At 43.0% G+C, this 20,353-nt stretch overlaps 1 protein-coding gene across 1 annotated transcript in view; it reads left to right on the top strand.

Annotated features, from left to right (window-relative positions):
• SMIM13 (small integral membrane protein 13) overlaps positions 1–19,058 on the top strand; it is a 74,714-nt gene extending 55,656 nt beyond the window's left edge. Inside the window, exon 2 of the mRNA XM_085606970.1 lies at positions 18,715–19,058. Coding sequence (XP_085463096.1) covers positions 18,715–18,908 — 194 coding nt within the window. The 3' untranslated portion in view covers positions 18,909–19,058. The remainder of the gene's footprint in view (positions 1–18,714) is intronic.
• Positions 19,059–20,353: the final 1,295 nt, after the last annotated feature.

Below are 20,353 nucleotides of genomic sequence, written 5' to 3'. Positions count from 1 at the left end.
CAATGTGCCTAGCTGTGGATTTTGGACCCACCAGAGGGATTTCCAGTGCCATGTGCGAGGACGGCTGGGAACCCAAAACTGGTATCCGGGTACTTGTTTCTGGTACAGGGAGGGTCTGGCTTGGCAGTTCCAGCTGGACTGTTCCCATGAGGAACAGGGTCAAGCCTGATTTGCATATGGCTGGGTCTAAACTAGGGTGGCATGGTGAGCAAAAGAACAATGTATTTAACCCAGATTTCTTGACTGGGGACAAATGTTTGATTTGCTCTGCATTCCGTCCATCATCTGTGTTTCTTTTGCAACCTGTGACCAAGGCAGTGACCTACATACCTTATCTTTAAGTAATGGGGATTTAGATCATCCAATGGGGGATTTTTGTCAGAACACCCACCCTAGACATCCAGGTTGGGGAATGCATAAGTAAGAATTTACTGAAGCAGAAGAATTCACTGACTGACCGAAATGGAGACAGGGACCAGGGGGACCAAACCAGGTCGGTTGGTCTGAGTATGTGGAGGAGGAAATGCCGCCGGCCGAGGCAGAAACCTAGATTAACAAACAAAATGGATGGAGCATCCTAGTCGGAGGCGAGTGACTGGAATAGGCAAATAGGATGACAACGTGAGGGTGCTCCCAGTGACCTTTACCGTACTGCTTGTAATCCTCGTGCTGGTCGTCAGCCCAGATGTTTTTTGGTCACTCTGACGTTTTCAGATAACACTGATTGGCAGAGGGTTGCGGTGGAGTGGCGTTTTGAACTTAGGCTACCATTACAGCTTGCTGCCTGTCCACAATTTGGTCTTAGTACTTTATGCTCCGCAAATGAAACTATCGAAAACCAAACCTTAGATAACTTGCTAGTCCTTGTTTAATGGCCAACAAATCATTAATTTCTCAAAGTGTGGGCTGGGGTGGGTGAGGGACTTTTGGGGTTCTGTTATCTTGTTGATATGCAGCTCAAATGGTTTTGCTCGGAGATGTGCCTCAATGTTCTTTCTCTGCATGTATTGGGATGGAGGTACCTCAAGCCCTATACAGAATGGTCTCTTGAAATGTGAATGGGTTAGCTAAGATTACGGGGGGTCAGTTATTTTGCAGGCCAGGAAATGGGGCCCCAGTTGTATTGTTGCTACAAGAAATGCATCTCTAGGGCACAAACTGTCAGTTTCTGGGCAGACATGACTATTTCAGGGTCTTCCACCCCCCGGATATACCATGGTCTCCAGGTTGGCGGTAATCCTGCTTCATTGCTCTTTCCCCTTTGATTTAAAGAGGTTTTTCACAATCCTCTGGGTTACTGGATGCTAATCATGGGAAAGGTACATATGGAGGGTACATATCCCACCCTGTCAGTACAGTGAACGTACGCTGATCGATGGTACAGTCCAGAAGACTCTAGCGCTCCTACAAAAGTTCCCCCAAGCACATTGATATAAGTTGGGGACTTTAATTCTGTTATGGATTTTAGTCTGGAGTCTAGAAAAATGGGTGTCAGGAGCTGGGCACAATCGATGGGCTTATGTGATGTCAGGAGAATCATGCACCGTCATGACTGCATATACACTTTTTCCTCATATAAGCAGCTCCCTCAATCCAGATTAGACTACATCCTTGTCCCAGCTGGATTACTTCAGGTCACAAACTCGAGAATCCTCCCGAGATACTTATCATCCACTGTCGAACTGATCATTGTATTCTATATGGGGTATAGTGCTGGGGTGAATTGGGAAGCTGGGTAAACTGGAGTTTGACTACTTGGCTCCTGTTGGAGGTAGATTTTCTAGTGGCAACTCGTGAAGCTATTGAACAATTTTTAGAAATAAGGCTCAGTCCTATCTGAGATCATTCTGTAGGAGTCTCTTAAGGCAGTCATCCGGGGGTACATTATCTCCTACAAAAGACAAAAAAAGATAGGAAAGCGGATGGAAGTAACAGCTCTTGAACGTGCAATGATGGAGCTAGAGAAGAAGGCCTCTCAATTTCTCACCAACCAGTGCTTTGCAGATTTGAAATAGCTATCCAAGCGCTGAAAACTAAATTATGGGTGCAAGCTAAAAAGTGTTATTGGCCACTGCTACCAGTGTTAATTAAAATGGTTGTGCTCACTCTCTAAAACATAGTAAAATTGGCTTCCACCCAATTGGCATATTACATTTACTCATAAGTCTTTAGTAAAGTGGTATACCATATAACCAGGGCTAGTAAATGACATTCTACTAATGGGTCTGCAGCAGTTATTCTGTCGCCCACTAAAGTAACTCTTTAAAACATGTCTTGGGCCTGCCATTGCAGCCTGTGTGTGAATTGTCAAACTGTTAACTCAACCCTGCAAAATAAACTCCTTGCCAGGCCTAAAAACCCCTTTTGAATACATATTTCACCCCTAAGGTCTTCCCTAAACACCTTATAGGGCACGGTGCAGTGCATTTAAAAAGTTGGGAATGTACTTTTAAGTTTTGCATGTCCTGGTAGTGAAACATTTACCAATTCGTTTTTTTACTACTGAGAGGCCTACCTGTGGGATACCTTATTGGATTTAATAATTGATAACTTTTGTTTGGGAACAGATGGGAATCTCATGTTTGGTGTCTAACGAATTGCAATTTTAAATCATCTTTAGTCAGGTTTTAAGGCACAATTCTAAATAGCCTCTATTAGAAAGTTGGTATTTTCTTGTCCTTAAGTATTTGGTGCCTGCAGCCTGTGTCTGGGTCATATGACTAGGTACAGTTGGCCTTTGTGTATTCCTCCCTGACAGCCATACAATAGGGGGGACCAGGCGTTGACAGGATGGGAGCTAGAGCTGTGCACAGCCCCATTTGTACTTCAAAGACACTGCCTCAGCTCAGATAAAAAGAACCTCACACTATTATTCTTTTGTGACTCTAGACATCCTGCAATTATTCCAGACACTTCTGTGGGGGGTGGGGAAGAACTCCAAAAGTTTCTTCCACTTCAAAGCTGGCCCTACGTATACAACTAGGACCATCAGACCAACTTTTCGGTTCACTTCTGGACATGTGGAGGACTCTCAGAGGACTGCCCTTCTACCTGTGGCCTGCAAAGTACTTCAGAGAACTTCCCTGCTGCATGAAGCCTGTCCTGTGCCTTTGAAGGAGAGCCCTGCTGCTTGAGGCATGTTTCTCTGCTTGAACCCGAGACTTCCAGAGTGACTCCAAGGGCTAGTTGACTGGTCTCCTGATCATAGCCTCAGGGACAGAAAAGGCGCCAACCACCTTGAACCTGTATGTGGAGCCAGCCTGAGTGAGTCCTGGCCCTCCAGGTGGTGCCCCTCCAGTCCTGGACTCTTGGACGTGGTACTGAAGGTGCCCAGATAGCCCAAATCCAAACCTTGGAACTTAGAAAAAGTCAGAAAGGAGACCAGGACCTACTTGCTTGCTGGTCTGCCGAAGGTGCATCACCGGTCACCCTGACTTCACTGTAGCTCTTGCTAAATTTTTCTCTGCCGCAAGAAATCCTGTTCAGCGGCTCCTGTCCAGAAGAGTTGCTGGCCTCATAGAGCCTTTGTCAGCTGCAGCCTGCAGCTTTGCCCTGCTGGAGATTTCGACTTCCAAAAAAGAGACTTAGTCCGAACATAGAAATCTTCACCACAGCTTTTTCCTGCGGCTCCCCGATGACCACGCCTCCTCTTTGGACACCGGTGGCTGCCTTGCCCCGCTGAACTGTCCTTAGACAATTTTTCCGAAATTTCTTCCGAAGGTAAGCGGAGACTGAGTCCAATCCACTTTGTGTATCAGAACCTTGCTCCCTCGTGATCGGTCCTAACTTTCGGCTTTGCCCCGGTCTTGCACTACTAGATGTACATGGTTAGAGCTTTAGTCTTTTAGGTGGTATTTTTCACTTTAAAAAAAGGGTAAATCCAGCTCTACTGATTGGATGGTTGTCATTTTGGTTTCAAATAATTTACTAAAATATACTGTATTTTCTAAATTAATGTAGGATTTTACTTGTGTTTTCAATATATTACTGTATGAAATGCTGCATAACTACTTAACGCATTGCCTCTGATTTAAGGCTGACTGCTTTTGTGCCAAACTACCAGGGGGTTAAGAAGAGGTAAATTTAGTGACTTTCTATGGTTCACCCTAACAAGGATTGTGCTGGTGCTTGAGAAAGACTCCTCCAGAGTGATTTCTTCACCTCCTTGCAAGCTGCCATTACTAATTATATATGGACTGAGAAAACACTGAAGGTAGCCTTTAGTAACTGCATGCAATCACCTTATGATAGGGGGTCTAGGATTGGCAGACATTAGAAGCTACCATCAAGCTTCCCAGCTTTTGCCCATAAATGAATGGTGCTATGCAGATGGGGCAGACTCCACAATGCAGCTAAAGGCAACAACTGCAGGAATACTTCTGCTTCTTTCAAAATGATATCCCACAACACATTATGACCTCCTGCTCACTTCTTGAATTCCACAAGAAGCTGGAGACCTGGCTTTTCAATTAGTCTTTTTGCGGAACCATCGAGACTGCCTGTACACTGGCCTAGCCTCACCACAAGCCTACACACCTACTCAGCGCCTGGATATTCTCACTGGTGACATTCAGTGCTCTACAAAACCACATTACATAGCTATTTTGTGAACAGGGCCGTCTCCAAAGTTACCAGAATCATGCTTGACTACTGGCATTGGGCACTTTATATTAAATGGCATAAAAGGCTTATGAAAGCTACACCTCTAAGGCAGGGCACATGAGTGCCGAAGGTGTCTCTGTTGAGTAGATTCTTTGGATGGGACGTTACTGGGTATCCAGAATAGGTGTTATTTGAGAGACATCCTTTCATCAATTGCAGAAGGTGTTCGATCGTCCTAAAGCACAATATTTTCAATATGTCCAGGTCAAACATGCAATGGAGGAATCGATAGTGCACATACAGAATGGCCCAGATTTTAATCCACTGGATGCAAAATGTTGTTAAAAAGGCAGGGGAAGAAGGTCATCTCTTGCTTATGTAGGCTGTTTGTTGTGTATCTGCCAAACCCAATGCAGACTCTCGTACTGGTGGGAAGGGAATGTGGGCCCCCTAAAAGAGGTGGACTGGCAGCCAGGGAGCCAATGATACTGGTGAGGCTTAGCCTCATTCAATTAAAATATTTTCACAGAGTCTACTTCATGTCAGCATGCCTATACAAGCTGCGAAGAAGTCCTGAACCAACCTGCACTAGATGTCGAAGAGACATGGGTATCTTTATCCATATTGGCTGGGAATGCCCGGTGATATTTTGTTGCTGGACTGGAATAGATGCAACATTGGCCTGGGTGGTTAGATCCCACCTTACATCTACTCCCCAGCTGGCAACACAGGAAATAATGTCAGATGGGAGTGGAACTGGACAGGTAAAAAAAAATTGGTTGCACTGGGTTTGATAATTGCAAAAAAGGGAGATTGTCTGGCATTGGAGATCCTCAGATGTCCTGCCAATGTTCCAGAGGGCTAGAGTGATGGACTTTTGCACTGCTGCTTAAAGGGGATTTGTGGGGTAGGATGGCCTGCAGAAATACACAAAAAAAGATGTTCACCACGGTGGAACATGATGCATTAGGTGTTGGAAGTGACTCCCAGGTAGGGAGTCTGATGCGGATAGGGGATATTAATGGGCTGCATACATTTTACAACTATATCTAGGATTCGCTGTTCAAAGCTAGGATATCTCAGAGTGTGAGCTTCAATGTTAATTAATTTTCATACTGTATGATATGCATTAGTTCGACAGAAAATACAATAAGAAGGGTTATAAAAAAAGAGTGACCTCTGTGTCGAACAGAAACCCTAGATTTTTTACTTTGTCTACCTGCCAAGTTTATGCAGAAAGCATTAGGGGTGTCGGAGGCGGCCATCCCTTGACTCCAGAAGTTATCAGCTATGTCTTAACTTGGTTCAGCTAAAGAAATGTATCTGTATCTCCCCTAGCAGGAGTGGAACATCAACAGTAGGTTGCATTAAATGGATGCCCTATGAGAGCCTGCTTTAGATCTAACAGTCATCTGCATAAGCTTTAATGGAAGCGCTATGATCCTTAGCAAGATTAATCAGTGGATGTGCATAAATGTTAAACAGTGCCGGGGAGAATGCTGACCCTTGAGTAACCCTGAATTGGTGTACAAGATTTGGAACAAAAATGTCTAATTTCAGCATGCTGGTGCCTGTCATCCAGGAGAGAATGGAACCATTTGATGGAGTTTGCTGGGGACCTTTCTGTGGGGGCCTGGTGCTCCCAAGAAAATGTCATGGGCCACGTTGTCAAAGGCTGCATATAGATCCAGCATCAGTAACAGGGACGCCACACCCTCATCGATAAATGTAAGCATTCCATCCAAGTACCCTAGTATAGCTGATTCAGGTCCATGAGATGATTGGATGGACCGAAAAACCCCATTAAAGTCCTTAAAGGTTTGAAGTTGTTGAACTACACTGAGCAGCTCAGCTAATTTTGGTAAGAAGGGTATTGGAAGCAAGTTCAGTACATCCAAAGGAAACAAGCTAATTTCTTAATGAGAGGGCTTATTAGGTGGTCTTTCAATAATCCATAACCATGGGAAACTTAGATAGGGTAATGAAGAATGGGTGCAAAAAGAGTGGATTGTCGTCTTAAAGGCCAGGGGGATTCAGGTTCTTTAAGAAACTCCCTAGATTTTATTTTAGTTAGAATCAGGGGAATTTCTTGAGTGCTAACCAGTTGAAGTTGAGAAGGAAAAAGAATATTGATTGTCATGTATTGTGTGCTTGAGCACGTAATTGAACAAATAGAGTGCAGAATGGAACGTTAAATCTTTAAATTGTAATGTAGTTTTCGAAGAATTTAAATGGTGAGTGTAGTGTCTGTGGGGAGTCTTGCTATTGTGTACACTTAGTAGGGCTTCCATTTCTTGTGTTGCTTCTTTTATGCATGGAATCAAGTGGAGTAGAGTGAGATATAGTTGTGCAGGCCATCGTGCGTCCTAACCAAGTGAGGAAGATATGGTTCTGCTTTTCAGCTGGGAATGCTCCTGCGACATCTGTGATCACACCCTCCTTGCATAGGTCTGGTTCGTCTGTTTAGGAAAGAGTCCGGTCTGTAGTGACGTCCTGAATTCCCAGTCTTCCAGATTTTTTTTGAGGCTTTGCTGGGAGGGAATGCTATAATTTAGCTGCTGAAATGTCCCAGGAAGTTGGGAGGTAACACCGTGTCCATCTTCTTGTAAGACGAGATGCTCAGCAAGAGTGGCTGTCTGCAGCGAAAGATTCTATTTCTGCAAGTATTTTTGAATTTCTCTTTGATTGAACGTTGGGCTGTAGATGGCCCTTAATCACAATGTTTTAGCCCTGTCTATTGCAGAGCTTGATTATGCTAATAGCATGTAACTCTGCTTTCCCAAATACTTTGATCCTTGGTCCTGAAAGTGAATGTAAAAGATTGCACGTAACACTAGTACTTAAATCAACTACACCGGCCCTTCGTGGCTAAACAGATCACTTTTTAATTAGCCTGTGTATTCCTTTGAACCTCCTATAGGAAAAGCCCAGTGTTAGTGAAATAAATGTCATGCAGTTCATCAAATGCTCCGTATGCCATAAATATATTTTCTTGAACTGTGTATGTGTCGGAGGCAAGCAAGTCTGTTTTGAAATGTAAAAAATAAAAAGAACACTGGTGCCCATTCTTTCACACTTATGGGTGTGGTACTGACCAGCACATAGTCCAATTTTTTTTGTCTACATTGTCGTGTTAGGTGTTGCATCAGTAAATGATAAATAGGAAGGCTGATGTGTTGAATTTTCATCTAAGCATTGGGGAAATGTTAAGCAGATTTGAGAAACAACTGACTCCTGTTGTCAATGATCCATCACCCCTGATGCCCTCTGTTACCCAAATAGGTGCTATCTCCAGTGTTAACTTAAGGACCAGCTTGTCTCATACTTGTACACCTTCCTTCCCAGGCCAAGAGGGCTTGATTGCTGACACTCAGCATCAAGGTATCTCTTCTTCTAACCGTGATCCTGCCTGTTGTATATTGCGCTCCCCCCATGTCTGCCCCTGCGGATTTCACTTCCTTCAACCCCGTTAACAGATCTTTGTTACTCATGATTAATCTTTCCCCAGCTTGTTACCTCTATATTGTGGTTCTGACTGGTGTCCCTGTGCTCTCCACTTATAAGCAGGAGTCCACTGGTCAACTGATTACGAAGGTATCCCACTGACTCGTAAAATACTCCAGATTCAACATCTTGGATTACAAGAACATTCTGATGGCTTGGCGGGTATCATGGATTGGGACCTCATGGGAGTCTATTGAGGTAGACTGTGTGATTGTTAAATGTAGATACCCAGAAATTATATGTAACATTCTGAGTGGGACTGGTCAGACCCCTTCCTCGGATAACAGCATTAAATATCTGCCTTTGGGTTGCTTCTATAGACCCCCTTCCTTTGTTTCAAGCTCCACCCAGCTTAGATGCTTTGGGGTTGTTGACCATGTTTCTGCTTTCCAGCTGGCACAGCCAAATCGGTTCGCTCCTCTTGTGGATCTTAATGATCTAGACTGACTCCCTGATTGTGTTACTGCGACTCTGTCTCAGAGTACTCTCCCAGGGACTTCTATCCAAGTTATGGAAAATATGCTAGTTTGACCCCCTCTAACATTATGTATCTATCTCTTGCACATTATGTATCTATCTCTTGCACAATCATGCACTAGCCACCTTTCTCTAAGGAAGCACTCCCCCTAGGTTCCCTCTCTTCCAGTAGGGCCCTCAACTCCTCAAGCAGGCCCTGTATCGGGCATCTAGAAGGATTTAAGGCTTGTTTCTTGGAATATTGCAGGCTTATTCGAAAAATCTCAAATGAGAGGTGGATTTCGTTTGTCAAGTCTTATTACATCAAATGTCTGCAGGAAACGTGGGAAATTAAGAATACTTTTTCTTGGAGGGGTGTAAAACCTTTTTCTGCCCAGCAGTGGAGTCAGCTTTTGAGAAGGCAAGTGGGGTGGGGGAGTCTAATCATCTTTGTTGCTTCACAGCTTTGTGACTCCATTAAAGATCTCAGGTTGGATTCTCATGTTTTCAGGGCCTTAAAGTGCATGTTGGGAGATCTATTTTCTTTGTCCTGATTAATTACTATAATTCAAAAAGGGGGGCGCAAGGGACCTCAAATCTCGCAGCCATATGTGGCCCTATTGATTCATTATAGGGGGTGGCCGTGAACGGGAGAAGCTTGTCTTAGCAGGGGACTTTACTGCCACCTGTGTTTTAACCCTCTAACACCTACTCGTATCTAATCAAGATGCATGATTATGGAGGGTCTTCACACAGAACATACTCCTGAAGGTTCTAAACAATAATTTTTTTTTACCCATAATTTGTTTTATTTCCCTGGATAAGCTGATAAATTAATCAGGCGAGCAATTCCCGCCCACATTTAAAAGGGAGGAGTAGTGCTACTGTAATCTATTTCATTTTTGTTTAGCTCCCCTAAACCTGTCCTCTGTGATCTTTAATATTATCCATAGTCCTTTTAGCGGTCATAAGCCCCTGTCCCAGGTAGCTGAGGGACCAGGTGTTGGTTGGGGACCTCTTGTAAATTGACAGGCTCACTCACCCTAACTGACCAGGGTAACCATTCACGTTTTTCAGCATGCCAACAGCAGATAATTACCTGTTTGGACCCTCTAATCTTGGGGAAGAGAGATTTTATGTTCTTTCGTAACAATCGCACAGAGGGTTTCAGGATTGCTAACGGTCCCCGGGGTTAGGGGTCGCCCAGATAACCCTAAATGGTTTGATAGCGAGTGCTCAAGGGCCCTTTGCCATCGGAAGTGAGCTCTTAAGCAGTCTCTCCGTGACAAGGAACTTATAGCTGGTTGTCGCATACACTATAAGTGGGCACTCAAACCGAAGCAAACCTTACAGAAGAGGGCCTGGGACGATCTTATCAAAGCAATGAGTTGAGGGTTAGTGAGCTCTTTAGGCGGGTCATAAATAGACCTTGCTTTTTGGAGCCTATAGGGCCAGCTTTATGTCATCATATCACTGCACAGCAATGGGTAGAACATTTTAAGGGTGTGCATAATTGTGGACTCCATGAAGGGACAGAGGTGGAGGTAGACCTGGCTTTGAGGAAAACTAATGTCTCTTTTTCCCTTGAGGAAGTTTGTCAGAGAATTCAGGCTCTGTCCTGCTATAAGGCTCCAGGGCCTGACTGTATTCCACCTGAACTTTTTCGAGACAATATAGAGGTTTAGGGACCAGTTTTGACCCTCGTTTTAAATGAAGGGAGGGTGTCCCGTCATCTTGGACCTCTGCCACTATAGTAATGGTTTTCAAAAAAGGTGACAAGGATAACCCACCTTGTTAATCTCCCCATTTCTCTGATCGATGCAGTCGTTAAGGTCCTTGTTAGGGTTTTACTAGATAGATTGTCGCTATGGACAAACACAAATGAGCTATTAACAGAGGCTCAGTATGGTTTTCGTCCGAGCAAATCAACGATTGATCAGTGTCTAAACCTCTATCTAATAATTAAGAAATATACTGTACCCAGCCTGGCTCAATGTTTTTAGCATTCATGGATCTTACGTCTGCATTTGATAGGGTAAATCGTTAGAAGCTTTGGGACGTGCTCCTCTTTGGGCGCTGACCCGGGTATTGTAATCCTATTAAAGAACCTCCACGCTCACACCACAGTAGCAGTGAGATATTTACAAGGGGCAGGCCGTACAGAACAGTTCAGTTGTGTAAGCGGTGTTCTTCAAGGGCATACTTGCGCCCTTCCTGTTCACCTTGTATATTGATGGCTAGAGGAGGCGCAAAGTCATTGACAGTCTTATTGTAGGCAGATCAGGCGGTGCTTATGGCCGTAACGCAGTGGGTTTTCAAGCTTTAATAGACAGGTTTGTTTCTTTTATGGACAGATTGGACCGGACAGTCAACTTCACAAAATCTTACATTGTACTAGTTGGCCCTCAGTCGACTAGGTCCAAAACATTTAAGATTGGGAACCACACCATGGAAAAGGTCCCGGTTTTCTCTCACTTTGGAATGCTGTTTGATGTTAAACTGAATTGAAAACCTTTGGTAGAGGGAATACTGTGCAATATGAATACGTCAATAGAGGCTATAGCTAGTTATGCCCAGAGACTGGGCTCCTGGTTGACTAGTGTGCTAATAAATCTTTATTACTCGAAATACCTCTCTAAGGTTTTATATGGAGGCACCAGATACAGCTTGCACAAAACAAGTTTTTAAGGCGGATCATGAGGGTGCCCCAGTGGACTTTGTCCTTTTCTGTACATGAAGAGCTTGGCGTCCAGTATATTGCTGACTCTGCTGTAAAGCGTCTGTTGTCTTAGGTGGAGATATGGTCCAGTGAGTGTGCTCAGCTAAATCGTCTGATTGTCACTTAACAATGTGCATAAAATTCCCTGGATTTCTTACGTAAAGACGTCTTTTTCCACGTTAGGCAGGGCAGATATCTTTCCCTACTATGACTCTAAGTTCTTGTGAGCTTAGGAATGTAAAGGAATCTGTTCTTTAAGTATGCCCTCTCTCATTTGAAAGCGTTGAGCTTTAGAAGCCTGCCGTGAGGGGGGCATTTATTGCTGAAAACTGTGCAGGGCATTGAGAGTGACCTTTTTAGGTCGAGCCTAGTGCAGCGCTCATGCGCTCCTCTGGCGAGACCTATAGTAAGGGGGCTTCAAAAAGCTCACCACACGCTCGTGCTTGTGGCCTATTGCTTGCGGTTACCCGTACAGGCACCATCAGTTTTGAATTATTGTGCCCAGACGTGTGTGCGATAATTCAAAACAGATGCCTCGCTGTGGCTTGCGCCCACCACTCGCGGGCTTGTGTTTGCTGCTTCTTTCTCGCCTCTCGGTCGATCTGTCTTTTAAGTTGAGGGAATGCCAATGAACCCAACCATTCAGGCTGCTCATAAATAATATTACCTTAACTCACAAGCGTTCCCCGTTTCAGAGTTTTTGAGCGAAGCACTAGGGCAGGGACTGGAAACAAATATTTACATCAAGCGAAGTTGTGAAATGTCACCAACACGTACCAAAAGGGCTTCACTCCGCACCCTTAAAAAAGAAATGTGAATCGCCCAAGTAAAAAACTAAACTTCATGGACTGGCCGCATGTGCACAAAAATCCATTATTCACACATATTTTCTAGTTTTTCGAAATGTTACCACATACTTGATGGAGAATAACTGTGGTTCTAGATAGCAGTCAGTCATTTAATTGCATTGTATGATCGACTGAATAGATTCTCATCTTTTAAGACCTTATTGTGAGTGAGTGCCTGCCTAAATCTTATAATAAGGACTCCTTTTCAGTGTAATGCAATTTTAATGACATCGAAATACATAATGGCATCAAAAGACATATCTGCGTGCATTTTACCATGCGTATTTACTGCAACGTTATTTTATTAATAGTTATCACAATTCGTCATGTACACACGGACGTGTTAACGAAAACACAAAGGACTTATTCTAGCGTACACATACGAATGAAAGGGCATGCAATCGTGCCAAAACTATTCCCCAGTCAACCCGGTCACATTAAATAGGATCTGTAAACAGCATAGGTCACTAATGTGCTGGGTCATGGCAACAGATCCAGCATCGCCTATTGGAGTGGAGTAGTGCTGCGATTTAGATGAAGGTTTCTCCATGAACAAAATATAAAATATGTGATGTGCCCGTGCAAACTGAAATGATTCTGTGTATGGGCGTGGGTGACCAGCACTGCGCCTGCTTTTCATTCATAGGATGCATGTCCGACTTCCTGGACTGTTTTGTAAAGTACTTTCCTCAATTTTTTAACTTGTTGGAGAGAAACCTTTTGGAGATCTTCCCCTGACACAGAAGCCACAAGCGCAGGTATGAATAAGATTGCTGAAATTAATTTTGAGATAGTATAACCACAAAGACAGCAGTTATTAATTTAGACGTTATTGATTTATACCTCGGAAATGTTGGAGCTTTCATAACAAAAATAAAGCAATGGTTAATAGGCAAGCATATTATTGCAGTTTGCTTTTGAACGAACTGGGGTGTCAGTGGGGTTGTGGGGTTGTCGACTCTTAGTCTCAACATTGCAAGCACTACACCCTGCGCCATATTGGCCTCTGCCGCGTCACTGAGAGACATCTGGTTTTGACTATTTTGCCTGCGTTACATGTTTCTGTTTATGCTTCGCAGCAAACAGGAGTTGTGTGCCCCGCTGACCCCCACGGTGTACTGTAACTCCCACTACAACAAGAAATAAGCATTGAAAATGCAAGGTAAAGTCATTTGCTTTGCTAATGGTATTGTATAGCAAAGCAAATGGCTTTTACTTAATGAAAGGCGAGACCTGTTGCATTTTTAATGCTTGTTCTTCTTACTAGTGAAAGAGACAGGGTTTTGGTGGCCCGTTTTAGGTTTAAGCAGCTTCACCATCTTTTGGCCACTCTATCCGGCTGGGCTAAATGCAGTATGAGAGGGCCCTATGGCTACGTGCGTAGGTCTCCACAAGACACCATGCATTTTGTGCTTTTATCTAAATATTTTAGCTTGCCTAGGAAGCCGTATCTGGGACCTCTCCTGAAAGATCAGAATTTTACCCAAGCCCGCGTGCTGCTCATGCATTTGCAACTTTTGTCAAATGAGTACACTGTTTTTGCTGTAACTTCTGTTCTTCGGGTAGCTTTTAGGTCAAGACAGTCGAACTCGACTGATATTTTGTCGATATATTTTATTGTATATTGTTTAAATGTTTTTTTATTCAATTTTATCGCATTTATGATATTCTATCTAAAAGTATTTGCTCTGTAATTTTATCTTTAATGGTTGTGATTGAATAAAGATTGATTTGAGAAAAAAAAAATGAACCATTGGAATTTATAAAACACAGATATAATTGACAAGCAATCATTCATAGTTAGATCTCACCTATATTCCTCTTATAGCTCTCACTGTTTTTCAAAGATTTCTTGAGTACAAAACCAAAACCTTGAAGGGAGGTTAGAGGTAGCCCATGCTTACCATTTGTTGGCTTCTTATTTGATGGCTTCCCGTCCCCTTCCTGTGTTTGTCCCGCCTCTGTAGCATAGCTTCTTTACCATACTTTTTATTGGATGGATTATTCTTTTACTGCTCACATTCAGGGGACCACATTGCCCTTTTTCTTTCAGTACTGCACAAGATTGCATTCATTTTCTAGCTGTCTCCTTGTGCTATTTATCCTCTTATATACTCGTCCCACTGACTTCGTGTTGCTTCCTCCTCTACTTCACCCCCAGCGTATCCATTGCTCCCCATCCCCTCCTGGCATTTTTTTGTTTTTACATTTTTTTTTTTTACTTCACTACCTCAGCACCTCTATTGCTCTCCTGCCCCATTGGGTCTCGTATCTTTGAACAGTAAAAAAAAAAATGGTTGACATGTCATGCCATATGCTTACTCTTACAGGGAGACACCTGTGATTCTATACGTCATGATGCATGTGCTGGATCAAGTCAACTTGATTGTGTTTTTTTTCCTCCCTTGGCCCATCGATGCTGCACAGAATTGGCAAAAAGCTTTTCGTTTTGGCCAGCATTGGCAAATCCAATAGGTTTAAAAGTTACGACCTTTTGGCTTTGTCAATGCTACTTTTTGAGACTGCTAGGGTAGAATGACTTAGCTCGATCAGTGAATGTACACAGAAATGACATATCTGAAGTTATATACATTTAGAGCCGACCTGCAAAAGCTATCATGAGGCTTAGCCAAACAATAGATTGTATACGAAAGGTGTTAGCATTCAACATGGCTTTCAGTTTTTTTCAAATTAGTTTGAAAGGCATTCCAACTGAAAGTGTTTGTACTGTAAAGGTTCGCCTTCCTAGAAATACTATTTTGAATGTGGCTACCACTAGTGAATGTAGACATTTGGATCTTAATATTCTTGTAGGAGTGTAGCTCTTAAATTTATTATTTAAATACAACTGCACTGACAAACTGATTTATGAACAAGGAAGCAGTATCTAAATATAACAAGAACCTTAAGGCACACCATCATGGGGCCTTGTTTGCGGTCACATACACAGTGCTTAATCTGAGTTGGTGGTTCCCGTGCTTGCCCACCGGCACTTAATTTTCAACACCGGTACTTATGACAGCTGCCACGTGGTGGCGTTGTTTGTATAATTTAGAAATGAGCAGAGCAGCAATTATTTATTAATTCAGTATGCATTAAAACAACTAATACCTGGCGCCCAAGCAATTTTTATAGCTTTGGAGGCCTTGAATAGTCTGAATTGTCACACTTTTAACAGTGTGCTAGTTAATAGGTGTGTAGGCACTGTCATTGGCAACGCTGGAAGTGACAATGGGTAGTGCAAGCTGCAAAGGCCTCCCGTAAAGAGCCCTGGCACTTGTTTTTTTTTTTTTACAAGTTAAGCACTGCACACATGTTAGTGTCTATGCATCCCACCTTTGGTAATCCTCAAATTTTTTTAGGGAGTAGTCTTTCATTGAAATGTTGGTAAATGTTCTTCTTGGGTTGTGGAGCTTAAACAGTATACCTCTATGAGGGACGAAGGATATTATAAATCCCACAGCATGCCTGCAAAGCTTGTCAGCAGTGGCCATGGCCTTACAAGAAAATGATGGGAGAAAGTTATTTTGATGCAAAACGTTTAACTAAAACCAATTTTTACTACTCTGTGATTCAATTTGGTGTTGCATTACTTTGCTGAACCATCAGCCTGCACTTCATCAGTATGCATTCCATCACAGCAAGTAGTCCATCACTATTTAAATATGATGCGTTGGCTCTTGCCCCTTTTTAGCTGTGCCAGGATTTGGACTGTGTTTTTCACAATAGTTAACATTTTATACCAGGCAGAGTGAATGGTTTAGCTTGTGTGGATCTTGAAGTAGCAGTGATTGTGGAATAATCCTAGGTATTTTGTGTTGGAAGTGAGTTGTAGAGTAAAGTTCTCAACCTTTATTTTCAAGAACCAGTCCTGATTATGGGCTTTTGGGAGTTGGTGGGGAAGAGAATTGTCACTGCTGTTTCTATAGGACAGTGAAGCCACTAGTATGGCCGATACACCATAATCTCGCAGTTTGAATCGTATAAGTGAATGCATGTAGAATCAGAAAGGCTACTTGTGTGAGTGCCAAAACTGTGTTTTGAATATGCGCAGAAGTTGGCAGGTTTATCTATGCTGAGTGATTAGCATACCCATCAGTTCCCCAATATTTGGAAGTGTTGACAGTCTGGCAGATACCTGTTGATTTACAGTAGTCTAGTACAAGGTAAAAGTAATGTGCTGGTAACTTGTGCTCTTCTATGGTTTGGGTGCAGTGTGGTGGGCTGATCTGGTAAGGTGGCTGGAGATGCAGCAGACGTCTTGCCACAGCGTTCTGCATCTTTCATCTACATAATCATGTGCATCTAGATACTGGGCTTTGACATAATTCGGACATGAAAGCTTAAGCCGTATGGGTAAAAAGGGAGACCAGAAAATTTATACTTGGTGTTCTAAGATATTGGAAGGAGATCCTGAAAACCGTGTTTGTGTGTGGACGGAAATGTCCACTACATGGCATCGGACATGTACCCCTGCCTGGATTGACTTACCCCATGTGAAATCTACCATGCACATTGTGCCCTAGGCCTATCCATAGTAATATAGCTCCATGACATTGGTGGGTGCAACAAGCATGCCCTCTTTTGCTGACTCGGAACTACTGGCCATGCCCTGGGTTGTTAACATGAAGCAGTGGTGGCAGTTTACCGGTTTTGCAAATTGATAGTCCTGAATAGACCTTTTTTTCTGTCAGCAAGATATGTGTGTCCCATGATTTCTATTCTGGTGAATGCTCCACTTCCAGGTGACACCTAGACCATTGAACTGACATCCTGTGTCCCTGTCAAGCGTGCATGTCTGTGCGTACATTGTGTATGTGTGCACATAAGTGAAAGCAAGGCATATGTGGGATATGTTTGTTAAGCCCAGACAGTGCATGTGCGCGGGCGCGCCCGCCGTGCTTGACGCAAGTACTTTCACTTTCGCTTTGATGTTTGATCGCGATCACTTTCGCGGCCACACAGCCGCTTGGCATAGCCAATAGGTCTCGCCTTTGGGACCTTATAAGTATTTAGTTATGCAACTGTTGCATGGCTAAACACTTATAAGGTCCCAAAGGCGAGACCTATTGGCTATGCCAATGCTTGTTTTGACATTGTGATGTGTCACCTGCAGGGTGTCTGGTGCCCTCCCTTTCCTCTCTTCAACGATGACCGAGGAATAACTTTGCTACAACCTTAATGTTTCCACGTGTAGGTCAAAAACATTTTTATAAAAATGTTTGGAGGGTAGGTGAGGTTTGAATGGTGGGTTTTCTGAAGGAATATCAAATTTACAACACGGGTCTTTACTCTGCATGCCTCTACTTAGGGGCATTACAAAATATTGACATAACAACACATTGTAATACCATGCAGGGCTTTACGACGCATACCTTTAGCCCACATTGCATCTTTTAAAGTCCGATATATATCCATATCCAAGAAAGAAATGCCTCAAACAGGCCTCAAACAGATGGACTCCTCAAGGAACAAAAATATTTTCACTACAACGTTTCAGCTACCGCCTTTTTTAATTTCTCTTACTTCACTTTCCCTCTACCAACCCTTAAACCTTAAAGTCACCCTTAATTCCTGTTATCTCTGCCCACCCCAAACCACAAAATTATCCTTACCCCCATTTACCTCTACCCACACCTAAACCCCCCCTTTTTTTAATATGGTATAAAAATGTGTTCTTTAAAAAATGTATATACTTCTGTAGTAAAGTACTGCAGGTTAAAGAATGCATGGAAATAGTAAAAACCTATTGCACATACTTACCTGTGTTGTACTTGCCTGCGCAGTAAAGACAGCGGGTAAAGGCTATTGGGGCTAAAAACTGTGGGGTAAAGGTAAAATGCCTTGTTGGAGTTCGCCTTTAAAACAAAGAAGAAATATGGTGTGACTTATTAAGGCAAAAGCGGATTCTGAAGTAAAGCCTACATAGTGCATGTGGGTTGTTGTATGACTTTACTACGCTTGCCTTTACCACGCATTTTTTAAATTTACTTCTAATATTCTTTTACCACTACCCAGCCCTAAACCTTTAAATTATGCTAACCTCCCTTTTACCACTTCCCATCTCAAAACCCTAAATGTAGTCTCACTATTACATGCATATTTCAGGCATTGCGCGGTTAAGGCTGTGTGGTATTTGCTGTCTCCCACATGGGTAATTCCCTTCTCAGGGTGCATCAAGGAGGCCTTTTACTGAAGAATGTACAGCTAGCTCAGCAATCCCATGGCTTGAGATCAGAAACAAAAATGTACTCAGCAAGGACATTTTGCATTGTGATTTTGTTTGCATTGCCGTCATTCTAACCTCTTGCATTAGCATAGCGTTACTTCTTAAATGCATTTGGTCAGCCGTCCAAGAGGATAGCATGTAGCAATTTTATAATTTGGCCTGTGAAGTATACCACCCCTTATGATCACTTGTCATTAATCTGAACATTTTTCTGCTCTATTAAAAAAATATATTATTCATGGGCTGGCCTATCTTTGACTAACAATCAGCAGACTCTAAATTATATAGAAAATGTGGGTTTGCTTTTTGAAATCAATTGGCTAATTCTTCTGCATCTTTTCCCCCAATCTCTGCAGGTTGGTATGTGGTCTGGCAGCTGTTCTTGTCCAAATTTAAGTTCCTCCGAGAGCTTATAGGAGACACAGTTGCTCTGCAAGGGGAACATGAGCCATCGGAGTCCGAAACTGAGCAAGAAGCGCAGTCCACTCCGCCCAGACCTCGACCTAAGTCAGCACGGCAGCGGCGGGCACCTGCAAAAGAAGCAACTTAAAGAGGTGTCACTTTAGGAACGTTTACATCAGCAGAGATACATGTAGCTCTGTAGAACCCCTCTACCCCCACTATGCTACTTAATTTCCTGCCTTACAGTAATGATGAAATGATTCAAAGGATCCAATGAACATCATTGCTACGGGTATATGTGTGGAATTGAAGTGATGCACGGTGCTGGATTACAGGCATGGACGTTGAATTGATGATTAGAAGATGAATGTTGCCAAACCACGACTAAAGGGGTTTTCCACTTCAGCTCTCCACCAGCATACTCAACTTTCAACTGGCACCTTATCCTGAAATGATAACTCTGTTTTCTCGTTATGTATGTTTGTGGCTGTTATTTAGGAGTATCTCAATTGCCCACCATTTATTTGGATGAGGATGACAAAAATGGATATTATTCCCTTTCCTACAGTGGGAAAGCTCCACAAATCTGTTGGTGGTTGATGGTAATGCCATCGCACAGGGAAGGTACCTTATCTTAAAAGACAATGTTGTATCCAAGTTAACTGTTTCTGAAAACAAGGGTGGTTTAGTTTAATTGAAATGAGAATTTCAAGGAAGTGCAACATGTTGAAGACAGTTACAAGTCTTCTGAACACGTGGAAACCGTCCAGTTGCCCTTTCAATCGTACTTTGTCCGGCATGTGCAATGTAGAGTACCCTGCTGCCTCGGGTAGGAACAAGATGAAGAAATCCACACAATTTTTGGGTGACTATTTCACTGGACGTGTTGAATGAAGGGTTTATCTCACTGTGGGAGAATTGGACTCAAGCCCATAGAAAAGCGCAGAAGGCCACTGAAACGTGTCTGACTTAGTAGCAGTGTTTGTTACCACCATGCAGTCCTGAAACAGGAATGGAAGTGCCTACTACTTCAAGGATTTGAAGCGTTTCTGAACTTTTGCATTGTACGCACCACAGCCGGCCACCCAGGGAAGGAAGGAGAACACAGCCGCGCCAAAGAAAGGAGCGGCCTTTTTTCAAAGTTTAAAAAAAAAAACATCAGTGAAGAATTAATTTTCTTTTGCTGTCAATCGTAAGCCAGTGGTGACAAATACCTTAGGGCGTCATTGACTCACTTACCAGAGGCTCGAAGTACGTGGAAATACATGGAGTTCTGATTGGAACCCCCACAATAACCTCCTACGCGAACTCCTATTTTAAAACAACTGAAGTAGGCCTTTAAGTCATTGACTTGTACTGCACACTATTGTCTGTAAAACCTGTTAGAAAATTGTTTTTTTTAAGGTTAACACTATTCACCTAAAATGCCGAATGTGTGTCGTGAATATGTCTTGTGTTATTAGCAAGTGGATTGCATTGCATGTGTTCCTCCAAAGGACTGCTTTCAGGCACGGGCGCATATCCACTTTTAACAAGACTCAGTCTGTTCATTGTACTTGTTTGGACGAGCACAATACTTGTCTGTCCTGTGTT

The sequence above is a fragment of the Triturus cristatus genome, chromosome 5_2 (assembly GCF_964204655.1).
Source record: "Triturus cristatus chromosome 5_2, aTriCri1.1, whole genome shotgun sequence".
Classification (NCBI taxonomy): Eukaryota; Metazoa; Chordata; class Amphibia; order Caudata; family Salamandridae; genus Triturus; species Triturus cristatus.
This window is presented reverse-complemented; position numbering and strand designations above follow the sequence as displayed.